Here is an 18,103-nt window from a genome sequence, read left to right on the forward strand (position 1 = left end):
CAAAGGGTTTTTTTTTTGGTCACACTGTCATCTTCTTTTTGCAACGTCTATCATCTTTGCATGGGATGTTATAGCTTAGCTTTTTAGTTTCATTTTAAGATATAGGTTATAGTCACCCATGAAATTTTCTGTGAAACATCTCTCCACTGTACAAAATGAAAGAAAACTATATCATACAGACCGAGACTTTTAGAATGAAAGTATAGGTCTTGTGCTAGAAGGCCTGAAGTACTCACCATAGTGATCGCCTCTGATACCTCGCCAAAGACAGGACATTTGTGGACTTTTTGACCCTGAAAATGTCTAACAGAAAACCAGTAGATTTTTCCAATTTCATGCCCTCCCCTTACTCTCAGTGTCTGTATTGAGCCACATCTTCAGCTGATGTAGTTTGGCTGATTTCAGCCCGGCTTATTTACATTGCCAAGGATCTGCCACGCATCATTTTCCTTTGCTGTGTGATACTACGTTGTGATGTGCATTGTGTGATGTACAGCTAAAGTTTATGGGTATCGCTTTATTTCTGTATGTCAGCAAAATGAATCCTTTGCTCCTTCCACCCTTCTTTGGGAGCGAGGTGTACCTGTCGTGACCGACGTGTGCCGAGAACAGCATTGCAAGGCCCCTGACGCACCGTCAGCCTGTTTTATTGTGAGTACAGCTGGAAACGGGGTGAGCCCAGCTCTGCTTTCGGGTGGGACCTTTTCCCAGCTGTTGCTGGCGCTCCTGGGTGAGTGCCGGACTCATCCGCGCCCCTGAGGGGAGCCAGGCTCAGGACGAGCCCCGTGGTGAAAGGGTCTCCCCCGGTCTTTTTGCCTTTGATCCCCTGGAGCAACACTAATGCTGCGTGGATGTCCTGCCATTGCCGCGCCTTCTCCTCTTCTGATCAGACATTGACGACTGTTTCGGCCCCACAAACTCTGCGAAGCCCGTGGGAAGCGAGGGCCGGTCCCCGGGCACCGCCGGGCCCGGCCAGCGGGCTGAGGGACGGGGCGGGCAGCCTGCCGGCCTCGCTCCGCCATGGGGGAGCGCGGTCAGGAAGCTGCCTCACGCAAACCGGGAGGGGGCCCTGGGGCCGCCCGGATGGCGGGGCAGGCACCGGGACCCACCGGGGACCCAACCGGGCGCCCGGCCCTTCCCGCCGCCCCTGAGGGGGAAGCACGAGTCGGCGACGGGTCGCGGCCGGAGGGAGGCGGCCGGCTCCGCGCGGGCGGGGCGGCGGGGCCCCCCGGGCCGGGCACGGCCGGGGGCGGGGCCTGCTGACACCGCCCCGCCCCGTCCCTCACACCGCCCCCCGGGGAGCGGGGCGGGGGCCTCGGCTCCGCCCCTCGCCCCCACCTCCGCCCGCCCGCGCGCGGCGGGAGGGGGCGGGGCGGGCGCGCCCCCGCGCAGACGCGGACGGCGGGGCGCGCGCAGGTGGCGGGCGGCCCCGCTGCGCTCGCTGCCGCCGCGGGCCGGCCTCCGCCGGGGTTAGCGCTTCGCCGGCGGGGGCGGGGGGAAGGAGGGAGCGAGAGCCGGGCGGCCGGGCCGGGGCTGCCGCCGCCTCCCACGTGAAGGGCCGTAGCCGCCCGGGCGAGCGCCGCGGCCGGCCGAGGAGCCCCCGCTGCCCCGGGGCTTCCCCTCCGCCTCCCCGCTCGGGGCCCGAACCGATCCGCCCGCGGGCCCTGCGGGGCGCCGCTGCCCCGCTCCCGCCCCGCCGCTTCTGGGAGGCGGCTGGCGCCGCGGCGCTGCCCCCCTGAATACCCCCTCACGGGGTGGGCGTGGGGAGGGGGGCGCTGCGGCGGCCCCCCCGCTCCCGGGCGTCCCAGCCCCGCCGGCGGTGGATGCGCCCGGGAGGGGCCGCCGAGCCCGCCCAGCCCTCTCAGCCCGCGGGGGGGACGCGGGGCGCCGCGATGACTTGACGCCGGGCCGCGGCGTGCCGTGCCGTGCCGTGCCGTGCCGTGCCATGGAGGGGATGACACGCTTCGTGGTGGCCTCGGCGGCCGCGGCGCGCTGGCGGCCGGCGCTGCCCGCCCTCCTGCCGCTGCTGCTCGCCGTGCCGGCGCTGCGGGGCTCGCCCGCCGCAGGTAAGGGAACAAAGGGGGCCGGCGGGGCCGGGCGGGCGGCGGCAGGTGTGCCGGGCCGGGGCCGGGCCCTGAGGGGGGACCGGCCGCCGCTGCTGGGGGCGGCTGTCCCCGCGCGCCGGCGCCCGTCAGCGGGCGCGTGCGGGGGGAGGCAGCGCCGGTAACAATGCGGCGGGGCGCGCGGGCGGGCGGGGGCCGCCTCTGCGCGCGGCGCCGCTGGGGACCCCGCCAGCAAAGGCGCGCATTGTTCGCAGGCGGAGCGCGGCCGCTCTGGCGGGGGCAGCGCGGCGGGGCCGGGGCCCGTGCCCGTGCCGTGGAAGCGAAGGAGAGGACGGGCGTGGGGAGAGGCGTGGCGGTGGCAGCCCCGTCCCGGACCTCCCGGGGGACCCGGTGTGCGGGGTGGCCTCTGCCAGCCGCCGGCCGCCCGGAGCTGTGCTCCCGCTCCCCCGCCGGCGGCTGCCGCGGTGCCCGGCGCCTTTCGGGGTGCAGCCTGTCAGGCGGCGGGAGCAGCTGCGGGGTGCGGGGCAGCCTGGTTCTCCTTCGCCTTTCGAGTTAGGAAGCATCGGAGCCCCTCGAAACGCGAAATGCTGCTTTCCAGGCACAGCCGGGGCATGACTCGTGCGTGGAGAGAGCTGGTGGGGCTTCGGAGGGTGGTGTGTGCAGTAGATGTTCCAAAATAGCCAGGAGTCAGTGACCCCCTTTTTCCTCTCTTCTTTTCTCTAGTGGCTCTAGACATCAAAATTAGTCTGTAGTTAAGCAGGCAGTTTAATCACAAAGATGTCTCGTTTGGTTCTGCTCCCATAGCAGTTCTTGGTTCATCTTTAATACTTTTTTAAAAAAAAATGCAACAACTAACCTTTCATAGAAAGGGACAATTTCGCTGTGACTACAAGTTTCCTTTTTGTTTGGTAGATAACAGGTATAAAGTAATACGTTTTTATCAACATCAGTAAGTTGTTGATAAGTGGTAAGAAGTGATAAGAACTCGCATCGACCTATTGCATCAAGTGGACCAACCACTGTTGACTCTTTTTTATTTAAACACAAGAATCATGGTGATTACTGTTGGGTGCTTAAGAAGGCTTGGTGTTATAAAACATGCTTATCTTTTTAATAATGCTTTATTTCCACTTCAGAAAGTAGTTTGTGTTTTGGTGGTGACTGGTTAGCTTTTCAGGGAGGTTACGCTCCGCTCCAGCTCCCTTCGTAGCCAACAAGAGATGTTCCATTTCCAGCCCATGTGGAAGTTGATAATTCCTAGTAAGCTTCAGAGATTCTTTTTCTTAAACAGAAGAGGGCAAAGCAGTAGGTTCAGAAGCTGGAGATTTGCTTGGGTTTTGGTGGGATTTTGCCTCTTTGCGGTTAATAGAATGGCTGGGTTTCTTTTTCTAGATTTTCAGAGTAAGTCAATGAAGGCTTTTGTTTAATTGTTAGTACTTCTTAATTAAACATTGCTGTGGATTTCTGTAAACTTTTGTCTGATTGCTGTGCATTCTTGTATAACTTAAAAAACAGCAGTAGAAATATTATGTAACTTAGCCAGTGTTTGGGCTGCTGGAAGAGAGCACTCAGAGGCAACAGATCTCGCCCAGAGCGATGCTTTCCTGCTCAGTCTAGCACAGGAGCCTTCAAGCTGTTTTGATTTGCGAGTCCTCTACGCTTTCTCTTTCCATGGGGCATGTGAATCATTGTACAATGAACTTTGGCATACTAAGAGCAAACTTGCTTTTCAGAGGATGCTTTTCATAGACATCTTAGAAATGGTCCATTGATGGCAGAGATTTAAAGACCGCAGGTTGCAGAGAACAAGAATATTTTGTTACTTTTTGATTAAGGTGAAATGCTTTATTAAAAAGCATGACGGGAGTCCGATTTCTCTGTCTTGGGCCCATGTTTAAAAAGTTAGGACACAACCTTTATCCTAATCTTTTCTTTAGCCTTGAAATGTTTTGATGGTATAATGGATGGTGTGAAACAGAAGAGGTGTCTACTGGTCATGTGCAGTAGGCTTGGACAACATTCACTTAATTGCTCAACAGATTTACAGCTCCCTGCGTTGTATCTCTCTTGGGTGCAGTTAGTTTGCTTTTCAGTGCCGTTTGGTCTTGACCAGTTTAGGAACAGTACGAGCAAACTCCTACAGCTTTGAGTTATGCAGGAGAGGCGTACAGTAAGAGTGGACCGACTGTTAGAGCCACTTGCTTGCAGTTGAAATAGCAAAGTGAACGTCAATACTTAAGAAAACTAAGTGGTAAATCAACTTGGATTTTGGAATGCTTGATCCAGCTCCCACTGAAGTCACATGTCGCTGAATCAGGGCTTCAGCTTCCACGATTAAGCAGATGCTGAACTCTTAGTGTGCGGATAGGCTGCTAGTGTGCTAAAGGTAGGTACGTATTTGAGCACCTCTGTCAACTAGGGCTTTGGTCAGGCTCTGTGAATGTCTTAATGCTCAGCCCAGGCTGTGTTTTTGCTTTTGTTTCATTGCACAATCTGTGCAACTCCCGCACTGACAATCAGGAGGATTTATCTTGTCTTGCTGCGCCATTTTCATGGGAGAGAGGAGAGCTACGTGCTGGACTTGGAAAAGTCTGCAGTGAGTCTTCTCAGAGACTCAAGGACCAAAGACAAGTTGTGGAGGTCAGGCAAGGAATCAGATGTAGCTGCCTTACGGGACAGTTACAGGATATTGTTTATTCAACTTAATTGCACGAGTGTGTTGCAGACACTTGAGTTGGCATCATGTCTCTTGTGGCCAGTTCAGCTTGTCAAGCTTGCTTCCAGTTCATTTTCACGGAAGACCCATATGGCTGGAGGATTCCCTTTAAGGCTGCTTTCTATGCTGTGCTCGCTTTATTTGTGTCAGCCTCATGTCTACAAGCTACACTTGTAATCTTGCCAGAGGAAATGTGTTTTTTGTTTGCATGTTCTTTCAAGAAGTTAGAATGCTAAACAAGCTAGTGGACAGTGCAGCTTTTTGTTCAGTTGTGTCTGTTTTGTGAGTGACATTTGTTTTCTGTGAAGCAAGGTCTTAGATTTCTCAGGCAGGGCTGGGACTTGAAATATAGCATGCCTTTAACAAAGTAGGCTTTAACAGCTTTGACCTACCTTGGGTAATAGATTTCAGGGACTGGACACATTAAAGAGCAGTGATTCTCGCTGCAGCACAGATTTTTTCCGAGAGGTCTTGGGAAGCTGATGATTGTGGTAAATGGCAGGTTCTGACAACCCAGTTCTTATTTCTCAATTCAGAATGAATGTGTGCGTGTGGGGAGTCGCTTGGGAGAGAAGTGAAGCAGAATAGGCTTCTTAATAATATAGTCTCACTTCAGCTGTGGGAGACATGGCTTTCCTTCATTTGAAAGTAAATCTGTTTATGGATGATGTCCTAAACCACCAGTGTGTCTCCAGCCTTGCCCATTGTGGCATACAGTATGAATAACACTAATTGCGTAAGAGTTATTATGGATGATGTCCTTTACTACTGTGTCTCCAGCCTGGCCCATTGTGGGATACAGTATGAATAACACTAATTGCATAAGAGTTATTAAATAGTGTGTGTCGTGGGAACCTGCGTGTAAGTAAAAAGCCATAAGGAAATAGCACAAGTTGTCTTTTAAATTTTGTCTTAGAACCCCAAAGTTAAGTCAATGGTAGCATTAAATGAACAATGCAGACTTAATTTCTTTTTTGGCTTATGTCTAAGAATCACATTTTCACAGAGTCCTTGTCAGTATGGCCAGTTTTCTGCTCTGGAGTTGCATGATATGATGTCTTTTTTATCCCTTTAAAAGTCACATAGTTCTGTGCTTTTCGTTAGTGGTTGCTAAATACACATGAGCTCAATAACAAATTTAATTGACACTCCCTATATGTGCTGTGCTTTCAGCTGTTGATGTTATTGGAGACAGCTGTTTTGGAAGACTAAGGGAAAACCTTTCATAAGAGCAGTGGATTAGTGGTGTCTTCTTCCTATGCACGAGATGGGGAAAAGATACAACTGACCATCAGTAATCACATCACTGATTGTATCAGTGTAATTAACTGCATGTAAAATGCACAGAATAAATACTGGAAAATGGTAGACTGGGCTGATGGTGCTAGCTCTTATTAAGGCTGTAAGATGTTATAAGATGCTTGTAAGAAATATTACTGCTTTGCAGCAGAGTTGAGAACAAACTTAACTATTTCAATTGAAATTTTATAAATTGTGCATTTTGCTATGGGCTAAAGCTTTTTTTTCTTTGCAAAATGTCAGTTGAAAGAGTTCAGCTACTTCTGATGTTGAGGCAAGAGGAAAACAATGGTTTCTGCTTTGAGTTCTGCCAGCTTCTTTTCTGAACAACTTTAATACGCTTATGCTTTGGAGCATGCAGTTAAACTTTGGCAGATTGTGTCTGCTCTGAAGGGGATGTTTTCTCTGCTGCTGCTTTGAAAGTGATTTTTTTCAAAAGCTTGTAACAACCAAATTTAGGCACACATGGCTGTGATAGAGATGATGCATTTTTTTTGTCTGCTAGAACTTGGATATATCCTATTCTCATGGAACCTCACCTACCTATTTATACGGACCAGGGGGTATATGTGCCACCGGGGCAAACAAACTAAGCACGCTTCCCATAACCGAAAATCATATGAGAAAGAGAGACTTTCACAGGGGAGTCCAATCTGAACTGCTCCAGAAGTGGGGCTGGATTGAGCTTTAGGACTGATAACTGGCACCTGCCTGCCTTGTGTTTAAGGACGTGTCTGTGCCATGTAATGGAGCGCTTTCCTTTCTTTAGGGGAACTCGGGCATCTGCCTTGTGGTGCCGTGTTGTGTGGTGGTACTTGATTGCATTAGGCCCAAGAGGGAAAATGGAGAGAAGGCTTTTAGAAGGAGCCAGTGTGAGACTCGGATTTAGTTAAGCAGCAGGAGTAAGAAGGGTCTACAGATCTTTTTGGGTTGCTGTTTGATGAGATGCGTGCAGAAAGCTGGGAGTTGTAGGAGTAGGAGGGGAAGAGACACACAAATTGCAAGAGGATTTGTGAGATGAAAGAAACTGGTACTGGCAGGGCACGAAAACTGGGAGGCAAAACATTAGGTCAGGAGTGGGAAATAGGTCTGTGGATGAGGGAAACTGCAATGCAGAAATTAATCCTAGAAGAAATAAGCAGTGCAGCCTGGTAGTAGGATGAGCACACTGGGAAACACAGATGGACTCAGTTTAAAAAAATTAAAATAAACCTCCAAAAATAGTGTTGAAAGGAAGAATCAGAAGTAGGGAAGGTAAAGGACTGGGACAAGACTGGAAGAGATGTGGCTGAAAGCATTGAGCTTGGAATTTAGGAACAGGGGAGCGTGTGCCCGCTGCTGTGGGACGCTTTCTCCAGAATTTGGCGCAGAACCGAGGGCTTCAGTGTTGGCCCTTTTCTCCTCTCAGCCAGGAGCATGATAATCTGCTGCTACTCCTTGAACATTTTGTGAATGCGCACGTTTCAGCCTTGTGACAGAAGTGTTTTTCAGAGTTTGTTTTGAAAACTGAAAAATTTCCTCTGCAGAAATTGTAGTGGCATATGAAAACTGCAAAGGCAAAAATCAGCAAGTTGGACACATTGATGTTATAATAACCTGTACAATTTTAAACTACTTCTGTGCCTGTAAGTTATGGTACAGCTCTAATCACATGATCATGAAGTGTATATTCATATAGATGATATTTATAGCTATGTAGTCACCTGCACATAAATATCTGTACATACACATACCCACACACAGGCAGGACCCTGATTGCATTCAGCGTACAAAACTGATCCTGCTCTGGGGAGAAATGGGTGTTGGATAGCAATGATGAAGTTATCTATAGGACTCTTGCTCCTTTTGCAGCAGATGTTTGAAGGTGTGAAATGAATGAGGCAGGAGAGAGGGAAGTTTGAATAAAGGTTTCACTGTTAATGTAGTTAAATGCTGTCCTAGACAATTGAATTGTGTTGCTGTTGCAGAGTTTCAGTGATGTGAGCAAGTTGCTTAAACCAAGCTTCCCACAGGTGGTCACTAGCTGTGTGTTCCTCATTTACTGGACGTGAGACCTCTGGGATCTGTGTTGCAGAAATGCTGAGTGCTTGCAGCTGCCAAAGTAGTCAAGGAGAGCTGTTCTTGAATAGATGTTGTGTCTGTAATTCTAAATACTCATTAATGTTTCAAATTAGTTACTCAGAATTTGGCCTTGTTTCTTAGTTTCACCATTTGTAAAATGTAATGTGTTTGATTTTCAAAACAGTATGAAGTGTTCGCATGCAAGAACAGTGAGCACAAAAGAAAAGTTCATCAGAAAGCCAGTGACTTTTGTCTTTAGAACAGTGAAGATCCAGTGGATGATAAACCAGTCTACCAAACTTGAATCCACAGAAAAGAAATGTAAGAAAGAAACTATTTGTAGGCAAACAGAAGGTAACAGGTGGTGGTGTAACAGTATGCATTTACCATACTAAGACTTTTTTAGTGAGAGTTAACTAGCCTTACAGATGGGAAGACCTACTATGCTGTATCAAAGTGTAGCAGGATTTTGTTTGATTTTTTTTTTAAATCTTCATAAAAAGAACTCATATTTATGGTTGCTGATGTTTGTTGCTCATTTCCAGTTTTAGCAGTTTCAGCCTACATCCCCTACCTGCTTGTTCTTCACGCATAAACTGTTTTCTAATCCTTTCAGTCCTTTTCCATTTTCCCCTCTGATTTAGAGAGGCTTCTCTTCTATGAGTTCATTGTCTGTATACAATTTTGAATTGGCTTTAGCCATCTGGTCAAGACAGTGTGTCTGGTCTTGGGGTTTGAAATAGAGATGAGAGGCTAAAATTCACCAGCAAGTAAGGGGAGGTGGAGGGAAGAATGCTGGAAACACAGTAAAAGAAGGGCCTGAAAATCCAGATGTTTTTCAGTAAGTAAAGTGCATCATAGTATCTGAAGGGGCTGAAAACCTGCACAGTGATAGGATGGGGAATAAGCAGTGCAACAGTGCTGTATGAAGGGATCTGGTGTTTATCGTGGATCGCAAACAGAATGTGGTTCAACAAGTTCACAGTGGTGCTGGATCTCATGAACACATGGGTTATGGTCTTTGGCGTATCCTGTGTAATAACTCGTTTATTTTCTTCAGTGGCAGAAGAGCTCCAGCTGGAATGCTGTGTCTAGTATGGGACCTTGTCCTTCAAGGAAGAGACAGGCTACTGGAGAGGGTTCACATCACAGAAGTATTGGGGCTGCCTAATCTAGAACAAGAAAACAGATGGACAGGACTTTATTCAAACATATAAAAGATAAATACAGAGAGAAGTGTAATAAACAGTTGTATGTTGAGTAAGAAAAGAAGTAAAAGACTTGAATTGCCGTGAGCAAGACAGGTTTTCTAACTGCTAATCTTTCTAACAGTGGGGATAATGAAACCCTGAAAGACATGGTTTGGGGCAATAATGTAATCTGTCAGCAGAGTTGTAAGAACAGCTTGTATAATGATCTAACAGAAGTAGACTGCAACAGTGATTCCACAGTGGCGTAGAAGGATGGAGTAGATGACCTCCTGAAATATTTTGCAATCCTGTTTTTGTGAGATTCTACAAATAATGTCATTTATATGCAGACGTGCAACATTGGGGCCAGTATCTGTTCATTACTGAAAGCTTTGGTGTGCTGTTTAAGTGAAGAAACAACCTGTGGTTGTATAGTTAAATACTGTGTCATAATGTTTATGCAGAGAAAAGCTGAATTAGGATTTCATAGGTAACCTTAGTAATGACACTTCCTAACTTTTGAATGTTTCATTTTAGGCTTAACAGTTTTGTAAGGTTTCAAAGAATATATTGTGATCCTTGCTATAGTGACTTTATCCTTAGTAATAATGGATGGGAGGAACACACTAATTTTTTAAGTTAGTCTCTGTGCAAGTTCCGTTTCTTAAGCATTTTATAATACTGCATGGATTAGCACTGAAAGGACAGGTAAAAGTAAATGGTGTGGATGTGATTCTGCATGTCTTACCTTTATTCATCAACTGAATTATTAGCATTTGTATATTTAACAGGTGGGATGGAAAGAGAGGCAGCATCAGTGCTCAAAACACTTTATTGTATTGGTATTTCTATGAAATGTATAGTTGGGCAATCTGGGAACTTGTTCATCTTGGCACAGAATTTAGGATTTACCCTTGCCCTTGGGGAAGGGAGAGATGGTGGAAGGAAGAGGTCCTAAGTGATACAAGATAACTGGGAGACTGAGCAAATAAATAGCACTAGACCAGACCTTTCAGGTGCCTGTGTTGTACGTACTGCTGGCCAGTGCAGCACACGGCTGGGGTCTGGGTTGAAGGGAGAACGCAAAGCTTCTGTTCTTCGATAGCTGAGAGACGGTGGGTGCCCCAGCTGGTGACTGGGAAGCGGCCGAGCTTCCTGGCTGGAGCGGCAGCCTCCGCTCAGGTGTGTGCGGTACTTCGTAGCTCTGCAGCGAGTGCGTCCCGACAAAGCTTCTCTGGACAGTCAAGGCAGCGGGGAGCTGTCTTTGCATCCTTTATCTGAAACCGCTTGGTATGGCAGGGTGAGAGAGGGAGGATGGGAGCTTGGATCAGGAGGGTGCTGACATAAGGAACAGCAAAGAGAACACTAGGGACTGGGCTACTGTAGGAGGGGGTGAAACTAGGAATATGGATTAGGGTATCGATGGTGGAAGGCTTAGTTGAGAAGTGCTGTGGTAAGAAGAGGGCTGCTTGATATTGGTAAGTTGGAGGTTTTCGTGGCTCTGCTGTGTATTTGACTTTTTTCTTAAGTAGTATCGATACAGTTTACAGATTTTGTTTTCAGCCTATTTTTTTCTGAATTCACACCATTTTGGACTGAATTTCCTATTGAGTGCTTTCATACTGAATAGGAAGATCAAACTGGTATAATTTCTTACACGAGAGGAAGGGTCTCCTTTTGTTTGCTCCCCAGCCAATAGTGCACGGAACTCGTCTGCGGGTACTCTCTAAGTAAAAGTTCTTTCCTCATTTAAAGGCAGTTGTTCGATACCACAGGGTGGTGCAGGGACTGTTTATTCCTCTCCTAGTTGGGTGTGAACTTGATTAGATGTTGAGCCTGTCTCACCTTTTCCTGTGGCCCATAGTTCTATTGTAAATAAATTCCACCTCATGTGTGCAGATTGCAGTGAGCACTGCTCAGCCACAAAGCCACGATGATTTAGTTCAGCATTAGTTGGAGACAAAAGGTCCAAGCATTTATGTAGCAGACCCCTCTGGACTAATATCACATTACTTTTCGAATAGAAGGAAGATGATTGTTTATCAGCTACGCTGGATTCTGAGTAGGTAACTTCTCCAGTGGATGTCTGTATTTAAAACTGGAGCTAGTGCTGAATTGGGACTAACTTGTGTGATATATTGGGATAGAAATTGCATGTCACAGAACAAAATCCTGATCTAGACCAGAAGTCTGTTTTGGAGATGTTTTCAATTAGAAGTTGACAGTGACCTTACTTTCTGTCCTTATGCTGAAAGATGAAACAGATTTGGGCTTCCAGCCATTGAGATTCAATTTTTAGAAGATGTAATTTGTTCCACTCTGAAAGAACAAAAAAAAAAAAAAAAAAAAAAAAAAAAAAAGGTTTTTCCTTTGTCTTTCCAGAGTGCATGTGCTTTTTATAGTAGCTTGGTTAAAAAAAAATACGTAAAAGCTTACCAACATAGTAATCAAGGTTTTGTCAAAATATATTGTATCCAGTATTAGTACAAGCAAGGAAGTTTCAAGGAAATAAATTGTGTTAGTCTGTTTGCTTTGTTTTCTTCTGTGAGTAGTTACTTTGCTGCTTCTACCACAGCCAGGTTCTTAAAACTGTAAAAATTGTCAGAAGGATTAGGATAGCTGAGGAATGTGAAATGAATGTAAATCCATTTTGCTTCTTTTAAAATTGACTGGATTCCAAGTAGACAGTGTCACTTGAAAGTATAATCTTCTTAAAATCCTGGGAGCATTAGAAACAAAACCAAACATAGTTTCTGTACTGGAGTATTAATTCTTACGATTCTTTAGCATTTACTGCTGCTGTTTACTGTGTGTGAAGTTTAAGCACTGAGGTCAGGTGAAGATAGTTCAGGAAATCTTAATGTTATAGAAGTTCTTTCAGATTTACTAAAACAACACTCAAATTAGTTGTTTCTATGTATTTCTTGAATGAGCCAAACCCATCATTAAAACATGCTACTGATGTGTGAGATTGCACTGACAGTTTAGAATGGTGGTATTATTTTATATTTTGAAATAAAATACAATGTTGAAGAACAGAATGCAACTTTATGTTGTATCATGTACTCAGTACAAACATCCATGTCATTTTGGTAGGATACTTCAGAAATATTCTGTGGTACTTTCCATCATTCCTGAATAGTATCAGCCTTGGAGGTCACATCTAAAACTTGTTCTCTGTAAATACGATGTGAAATAGCTTTCTAGATATTTTTAAAAGCAGAGAAATATACACAATTTGTATCTTCCAAATGCAGTTGCAAGAGTTAATATGCTTTATGAAGACAAGTATTTTGATTTGAGTGAATACTTCAATCTCCTACTTCCATTTCTCATACATAAGAAGTTACATTTCTAACGAATTAGTGGATTTGGCTTTTATGAAGACTTATTTTGAGATTTGTTGCTTTCAGTTTTGAGAGAGTTGGGAAAAAATGAGAATTTTGCCAGTAGAATGAAAGTAATGAATTAATTAAAATGATAGCTATTGGAATTCTTTTGTGTGTTTAAGATCAATCCTTGTGGATTGAATTATTTGGAGGAGGACAGGTGAAAAGCACAGGTGCATGTTAAATATAGTTTGTCATAGGCAGTCAAAGCAACCACCCAAAACAGCAGGTGTTTATGTGGAACATGCACATAAGCTCAGGCATGTAGTTCTGGTTTGTGCTCATAATGCATTAATATGTGTGTGTTTTGGTGTTTGTTTTTTATTTGTTGTTTTTTTTCTTTTTTTTTTTTCCCCTTGGGAGATGAGGGGAAACTTTAAATGGGATTGTTTATTTTAACGATTGAAGAATGCAGAAAGGGTTGAAGACTATCTGTGCAGGTTTAGCTGTATGAACTCTCCCAAAGTTTAACTGGGACCTCTGCCTCAAATTCGGTTTCTGTTGTGCTCGCCTTAGGAACTACATCATACAGTAGTAATCTGTTACCAGTATACTCTGGTAATTCTACAAGGCCTTCTTTAAGTGTTTCTTTTATTGTAATGTAAAGGAGCATGAACACTGTCAGCAGGAAAGAAGTAGAATAGGGAGCTATGGGGAGTTTACAAGATGGGGAACCCAAATGATCAAAGCTCTCATTAGACTAGCTATCTTTCTAACCTACAGTATTCTTATTGTCCTAACTTTCATACAGTTCATCTTGCCTGGAAACTTTGCAAGGTCATAAGCTTGATGCTTCCTGAATTGTTGCTGCAGCGTAAGAGAAATAGCATTACTGCATCCTTTCTAACTTCTGGGACTCAATTCCTTGCTGCTTCTAATATGTTGAAGGCAAAACTGTTAAGTTGAGGTGAGAATGTAATCCTGTGTTTGCACTTCTAAAGAATTAAGAGCTTTTAAATTGCAGCTCTGTTATCTCAAGCTAGGTGGAAAATGCTGAAATAGGAGTCGTCTTTGAAACCTATATATTTAAAAAGAATCTTCAGGGGTTTTTGCTCATTTGCTTTCATGAAGGAATATCCAAGACGAGGAAATCAAAGCTGATGGGATATGTTATTAACAATAAATATCCTGTATGTTTCATAATTAAACTCCTGTTCATAGTCTTTTGGGGGAAGAGGTTTGTTTTTTCTCAATGTGCAAGATTTTTTTTTGTATTTGAGAAGTTGAAAAGAACATGGTAGGTGTAAGTCTTTTTTTTTTTTTATTAAACACTTGTGTTCATGCAGAAATTGTTCAATGGCTGTGTAATTGAATTAGAGTAGCATAACTTGCAGACCTCCTCATAGCATTGTCTGTTCGTGTTTATGGAAAATGGCACATTTCTAAATGAAAATCTTGCTTTGGTAAGTGGGCTGTTCATGAGGCAATCAATTTCTATTTTAAACAAGTAAACCCACCAGATTTTCCTCTGTTTTTACACATTACAGCAGGTGTTATGTATATTGAATCAGAAGACACAACAATAATAGAGTCAAAGCTAGTCTTTTGAGCTCAGCCTTGTTTCATATCAATGTTTTATGTTGTTTGTCTGGAATGCTGAATTGTCATAATATATACCTATTCAAATAGGGGCACAAGACCAAGAGATTTCACTTCCCAAACATGGTAACATGGTTTCTTTTATCCAATATAGTAAACTTCAAATCCTTTTCTTCCTCTTTTTTCCCCCTCTTGGAAGAAAATCCTTTTATGGGATTTTTTTTTTTTTTTTTGAGCAAATGCATCAACATTCCCTTCTGTGTTTTCCCCAGTGCTCCTCTTATCTTCCCCCATATGGTCTACCCTGTTTGCTACGTTTCTGTCTTGGAGTGAAAGTTGCAGGGAGTTCCATCTTACCTCCTACTGAAAACCAGAAAAAAAATGACGTGATTCCAGCTTTTGTTGGTTTTGCACTCTGTATACTCCTCCCAAGCTCTTAAGGAGGAGAGTAGAACTTGTTAGGCATGGGTGTTTTTTTTTTCGTGTTGGGGAAGGGAAGACTTGGAAAAAAGGGAGGAGGAAGAAAGCAGGAGTGCAGTCTTTTGCCAGACATGAATGATTTTCTGTCTTATGAAGCTGTGAGTCTGTTATTCCATGCAGGGGAAAATCCAATTTGTTTCTGTTACTTTTCTCTTAGCGTGTCACTTCAGCTTTTTAGATGGTTGTTGTATAGGCTGTATTTTTAAAACAGTACTTTATTGGGATATTTTTACTGTTTCAGTTTTATGTTTTCTCCTTTAAATGGGATAGTTCTTGAAACTCTGACTTGGAGCACAGTCATGCAAACAATTGGATTGGCACCTCTGGAGCACAGAAATGAGTATCTGGGGACGTAAGGGAGCGGCAAGAACCTTTCAAAACACAGCTGCCACTGACAGAATGGCACCACAGCTCTAGTTTACTCTGAAATTAATTTGTTAAGGAGCAACTGGATTAGAGCTTGCTTGGTCTTAAATAGACTTTACTCTTGAGAAACTTTAATTTTAACAGCAACTCCTTCCTCATTTGAACTTGATTACTTGTAATTTTTTATATGACTGTTGCTCTTTCTGGAATTTTTATCTTCTGAAAGGAAAGTGGATCTTTGTATTTTTAAGTAGTTCAGCTCTGAAAATACATAGTAAAATCCTTTTCTTTAAGGAGACATTCCTATGAATGATTGAATTAAAATGTCTCTTTGGCCCTCAGTCATATTATACTTTGTATAGAAAGTTTAAGCTCCATAATTGGCCTAGATAAAGAATTTTCACTTTTATAACTGACAGGTTTAGAGAACTAGTGTTCTTGCTAATACAATTTAGTAGGGCCTTACATCCTTCTCTACGGTTGATGCCTTCTGTTTTAGGACTGGCTTCAACACTTGCCCTAGCATCGAAATGATTCACTCTGCAGTCCCCACATGAGCATTTCAGTTCCTGCCTTCCCACTGTGTTTGCGTACGCTCTCCCTGCGTAGCCTCCCAGGCCCCAAGCCTTGCCAACACGCTAGGCTTCCCTCCATCTGCTTGCTTCCCTGCGCGACGGCCAGTGCTCCTGCTGGGGTACTGGCTAAACCGGTGTTGCTGTTGCATTGATGGCTGTGTTCTATTTCTGTACACTGCATCAAATAGAAAACCACCTTGTAGTTACACCTGTATTATTGTGTGTGCAAATCAGGCCCTCACTATAAATTCATTCCAGTCTAACAAGCCACGCTTGTCTATAGGGCAGCAAATGGGCGTTCCGAGGTGAATGCACAAATACATGTTTAGAGGTCTTAACTCAGCAAGCTAGGCTGTCTGGGACTGTGTGAAAAGCAAGAAAATTTTGGGAGTTAAAATTTGGGTGGCCCAATATGAAATGGTAAATGTCTAGCACCTGACTGAAATCAGGTTATCAAGTGTCTAGGGTATGTCATGCTGTCTGCCTACTGAAGAGTTGCTGCTTTAGATGTTTTCTGCATCATCCAAGAGAGAGCAAGATTCCAATTAGTGGGCTTCAGCATTAAGTAGGTAGTGGAAATGTTTGTTTTCTTGCCTGATTCAACATTACCATGTGAGAGACAGGATTTGAAAACACTGTTTGTCAGCACTGGAGACAAAATATTTTGCAGTGAGTGCACTCATCAGTTCCAGCAGACTCCTGCAAAGTTTTATGAGTGCAAACCTGCTGGCAGCCGCTGCTGATGGCAGCTTTCCTGTGAGCGGAAGAGTTAAATTCATGGTGTGGGGCCTGTTGTGTTGCCTTCCAGAGCAGGAGGGGCAGTAGGCAGGTGGACAAGCAGCATGGTGGCATGTCAGTTCTCAGCCCCTTCTGAGCGAAACTGGGCAGAGGCAAACTAACGTGTTTTACAGTAGAAAATGCAGGAGTCTTCCTGAATGTTGTGCTGTTGTGGAGGGTTGGGAGCAGAAAAGAATAACGAAATATTTTTGAGAAAAATATAAGCCAGCATGTTTCTTATTATGGAGTAAATGGGTACGTTTTTATTTTTGTCTTGGTGGTCTTTTTAAGGTGAAATGATACTGAACTCAGTATTTTTTTTTTTTTTTCTTTGTTGGCTTAATGATGGAATGGTGTCTTGGAGAGGAAGCCTCATCAGGGAGAAGCTAATGAAAGTGAGTCATTCGAGGCTGTGTATATTGTAGGTCACTTTAGAGAGACTGTGTTTTTCCAATCATGTATGGAACTGGAAGTGTCACCCTTGTGGTTTCTTTAATTATGATTTAAGTATCACATGGATGTGAAGCATTAAAAATTCTAAAGCATCTCTGGGACTGAATTAAAAAAATCAGTGTTGCAGTTCTCAGTGGTACTTAAAATGGAGGATGACTTTTTTGCCAGAATAGACTTTTATTGAAAAACAGACTTCCCGATACATCCCTACATAATGGTGTAAAAGCTTTCAACCTTTTGCTATTTTGCATAGTTAGCTTCGATAATAAAATTTTGTGCTGCCACTAAAACTAACGCAGGAAAATTTTCCAGATGTATGTATTTCAACATGTAATCTTAGTCATATTTCACTTCATTCACACTGCTAATTTTCATGGGTTCTGTTCAGTAATTATTTGAAGATCTATAATAGGTGTATTTTTCTATCTATCCTGTCTAGCAGTATAATGGTCTTTGAGATACTTGGAGAAATGTGAAGATCTCTCATGATGCTACCTGTAACAGGCTTAGGCTCTAATTAGGGCTGGCTTATGTAAACCAGTTTGGGAACTGACAAGTTCTCAGTTTCCTAATCCCTTGCAGAGGAAGGAGGGAAAAAAAAACAAACCAGGAGGCTCAAGAGCGCTATACAACTCTGAACTTGCTGATATTTTAAAGAAAACTACAAGTATTGGAAATACCAGGTTTCATTAGATTTTATTATTAATGTTTTTTGTTTGTTTTAGATTGATGTTATAGATGGAGTTTACTGGAACCTCTTCTACAAGAAACACCAACATGAGTCTTTGCTGTGAAGTGTACTGTATTGAGTATTCAGATTTCCGTAGCTTAATTTTTTTTTTTATCCCCTGCATGTTCTCGTATCTGTGTTGTAGGAGTATTGGTATATGACTTGCACCTGAGGAAGATGTAAAGACTTGCATGCAGGTTTACTACTCTTCAGTAAGGAAACTGTGGCGCAAGCTTGATGTGGTGAAGTACTTTTCATCAGTCACTGAGTTCTACAGAGCAGGCATGAAACTAAAGATGCTTTGAGATTTCCCAAATGTTTGATAGAAAAATGGTATCAATAGCTTGTCCTTTAATAGTTTTTTCTTCTTCGTAAACCAAACTCGAGTCAGATATACAGGGGCTGATATTTCAGGTAGAGAAACATCAGGCTTATGTCAACAGCATCACCTTATGGCACCCATGA

The 18,103-nt window shown here is 44.2% G+C and overlaps 1 protein-coding gene across 5 annotated transcripts in view; it reads left to right on the top strand.

Annotated features, from left to right (window-relative positions):
* Positions 1 to 1,527: 1,527 nt before the first annotated feature.
* KIAA1549 (KIAA1549 ortholog) overlaps positions 1,528 to 18,103 on the top strand; it is a 146,430-nt gene continuing 129,854 nt past the window's right edge. The window contains exon 1 of one of the 5 annotated variants that reach the window (XM_087767228.1): positions 1,528 to 2,066. In XM_087767228.1, the coding sequence (XP_087623354.1) occupies positions 1,946 to 2,066 (121 nt within the window). In that variant the 5' untranslated portion in view covers positions 1,528 to 1,945. The remainder of the gene's footprint in view (positions 2,067 to 18,103) is intronic. The other 4 variants (XM_087767227.1, XM_087767224.1, XM_087767223.1 and 1 more) reach the window with 4 other exon arrangements.

The sequence above is a fragment of the Nipponia nippon genome, unplaced genomic scaffold (genome assembly GCF_047370975.1).
Source record: "Nipponia nippon isolate SJK-2023a ecotype South Korea unplaced genomic scaffold, ASM4737097v1 scaffold_3, whole genome shotgun sequence".
Lineage (NCBI taxonomy): Eukaryota > Metazoa > Chordata > Aves > Pelecaniformes > Threskiornithidae > Nipponia > Nipponia nippon.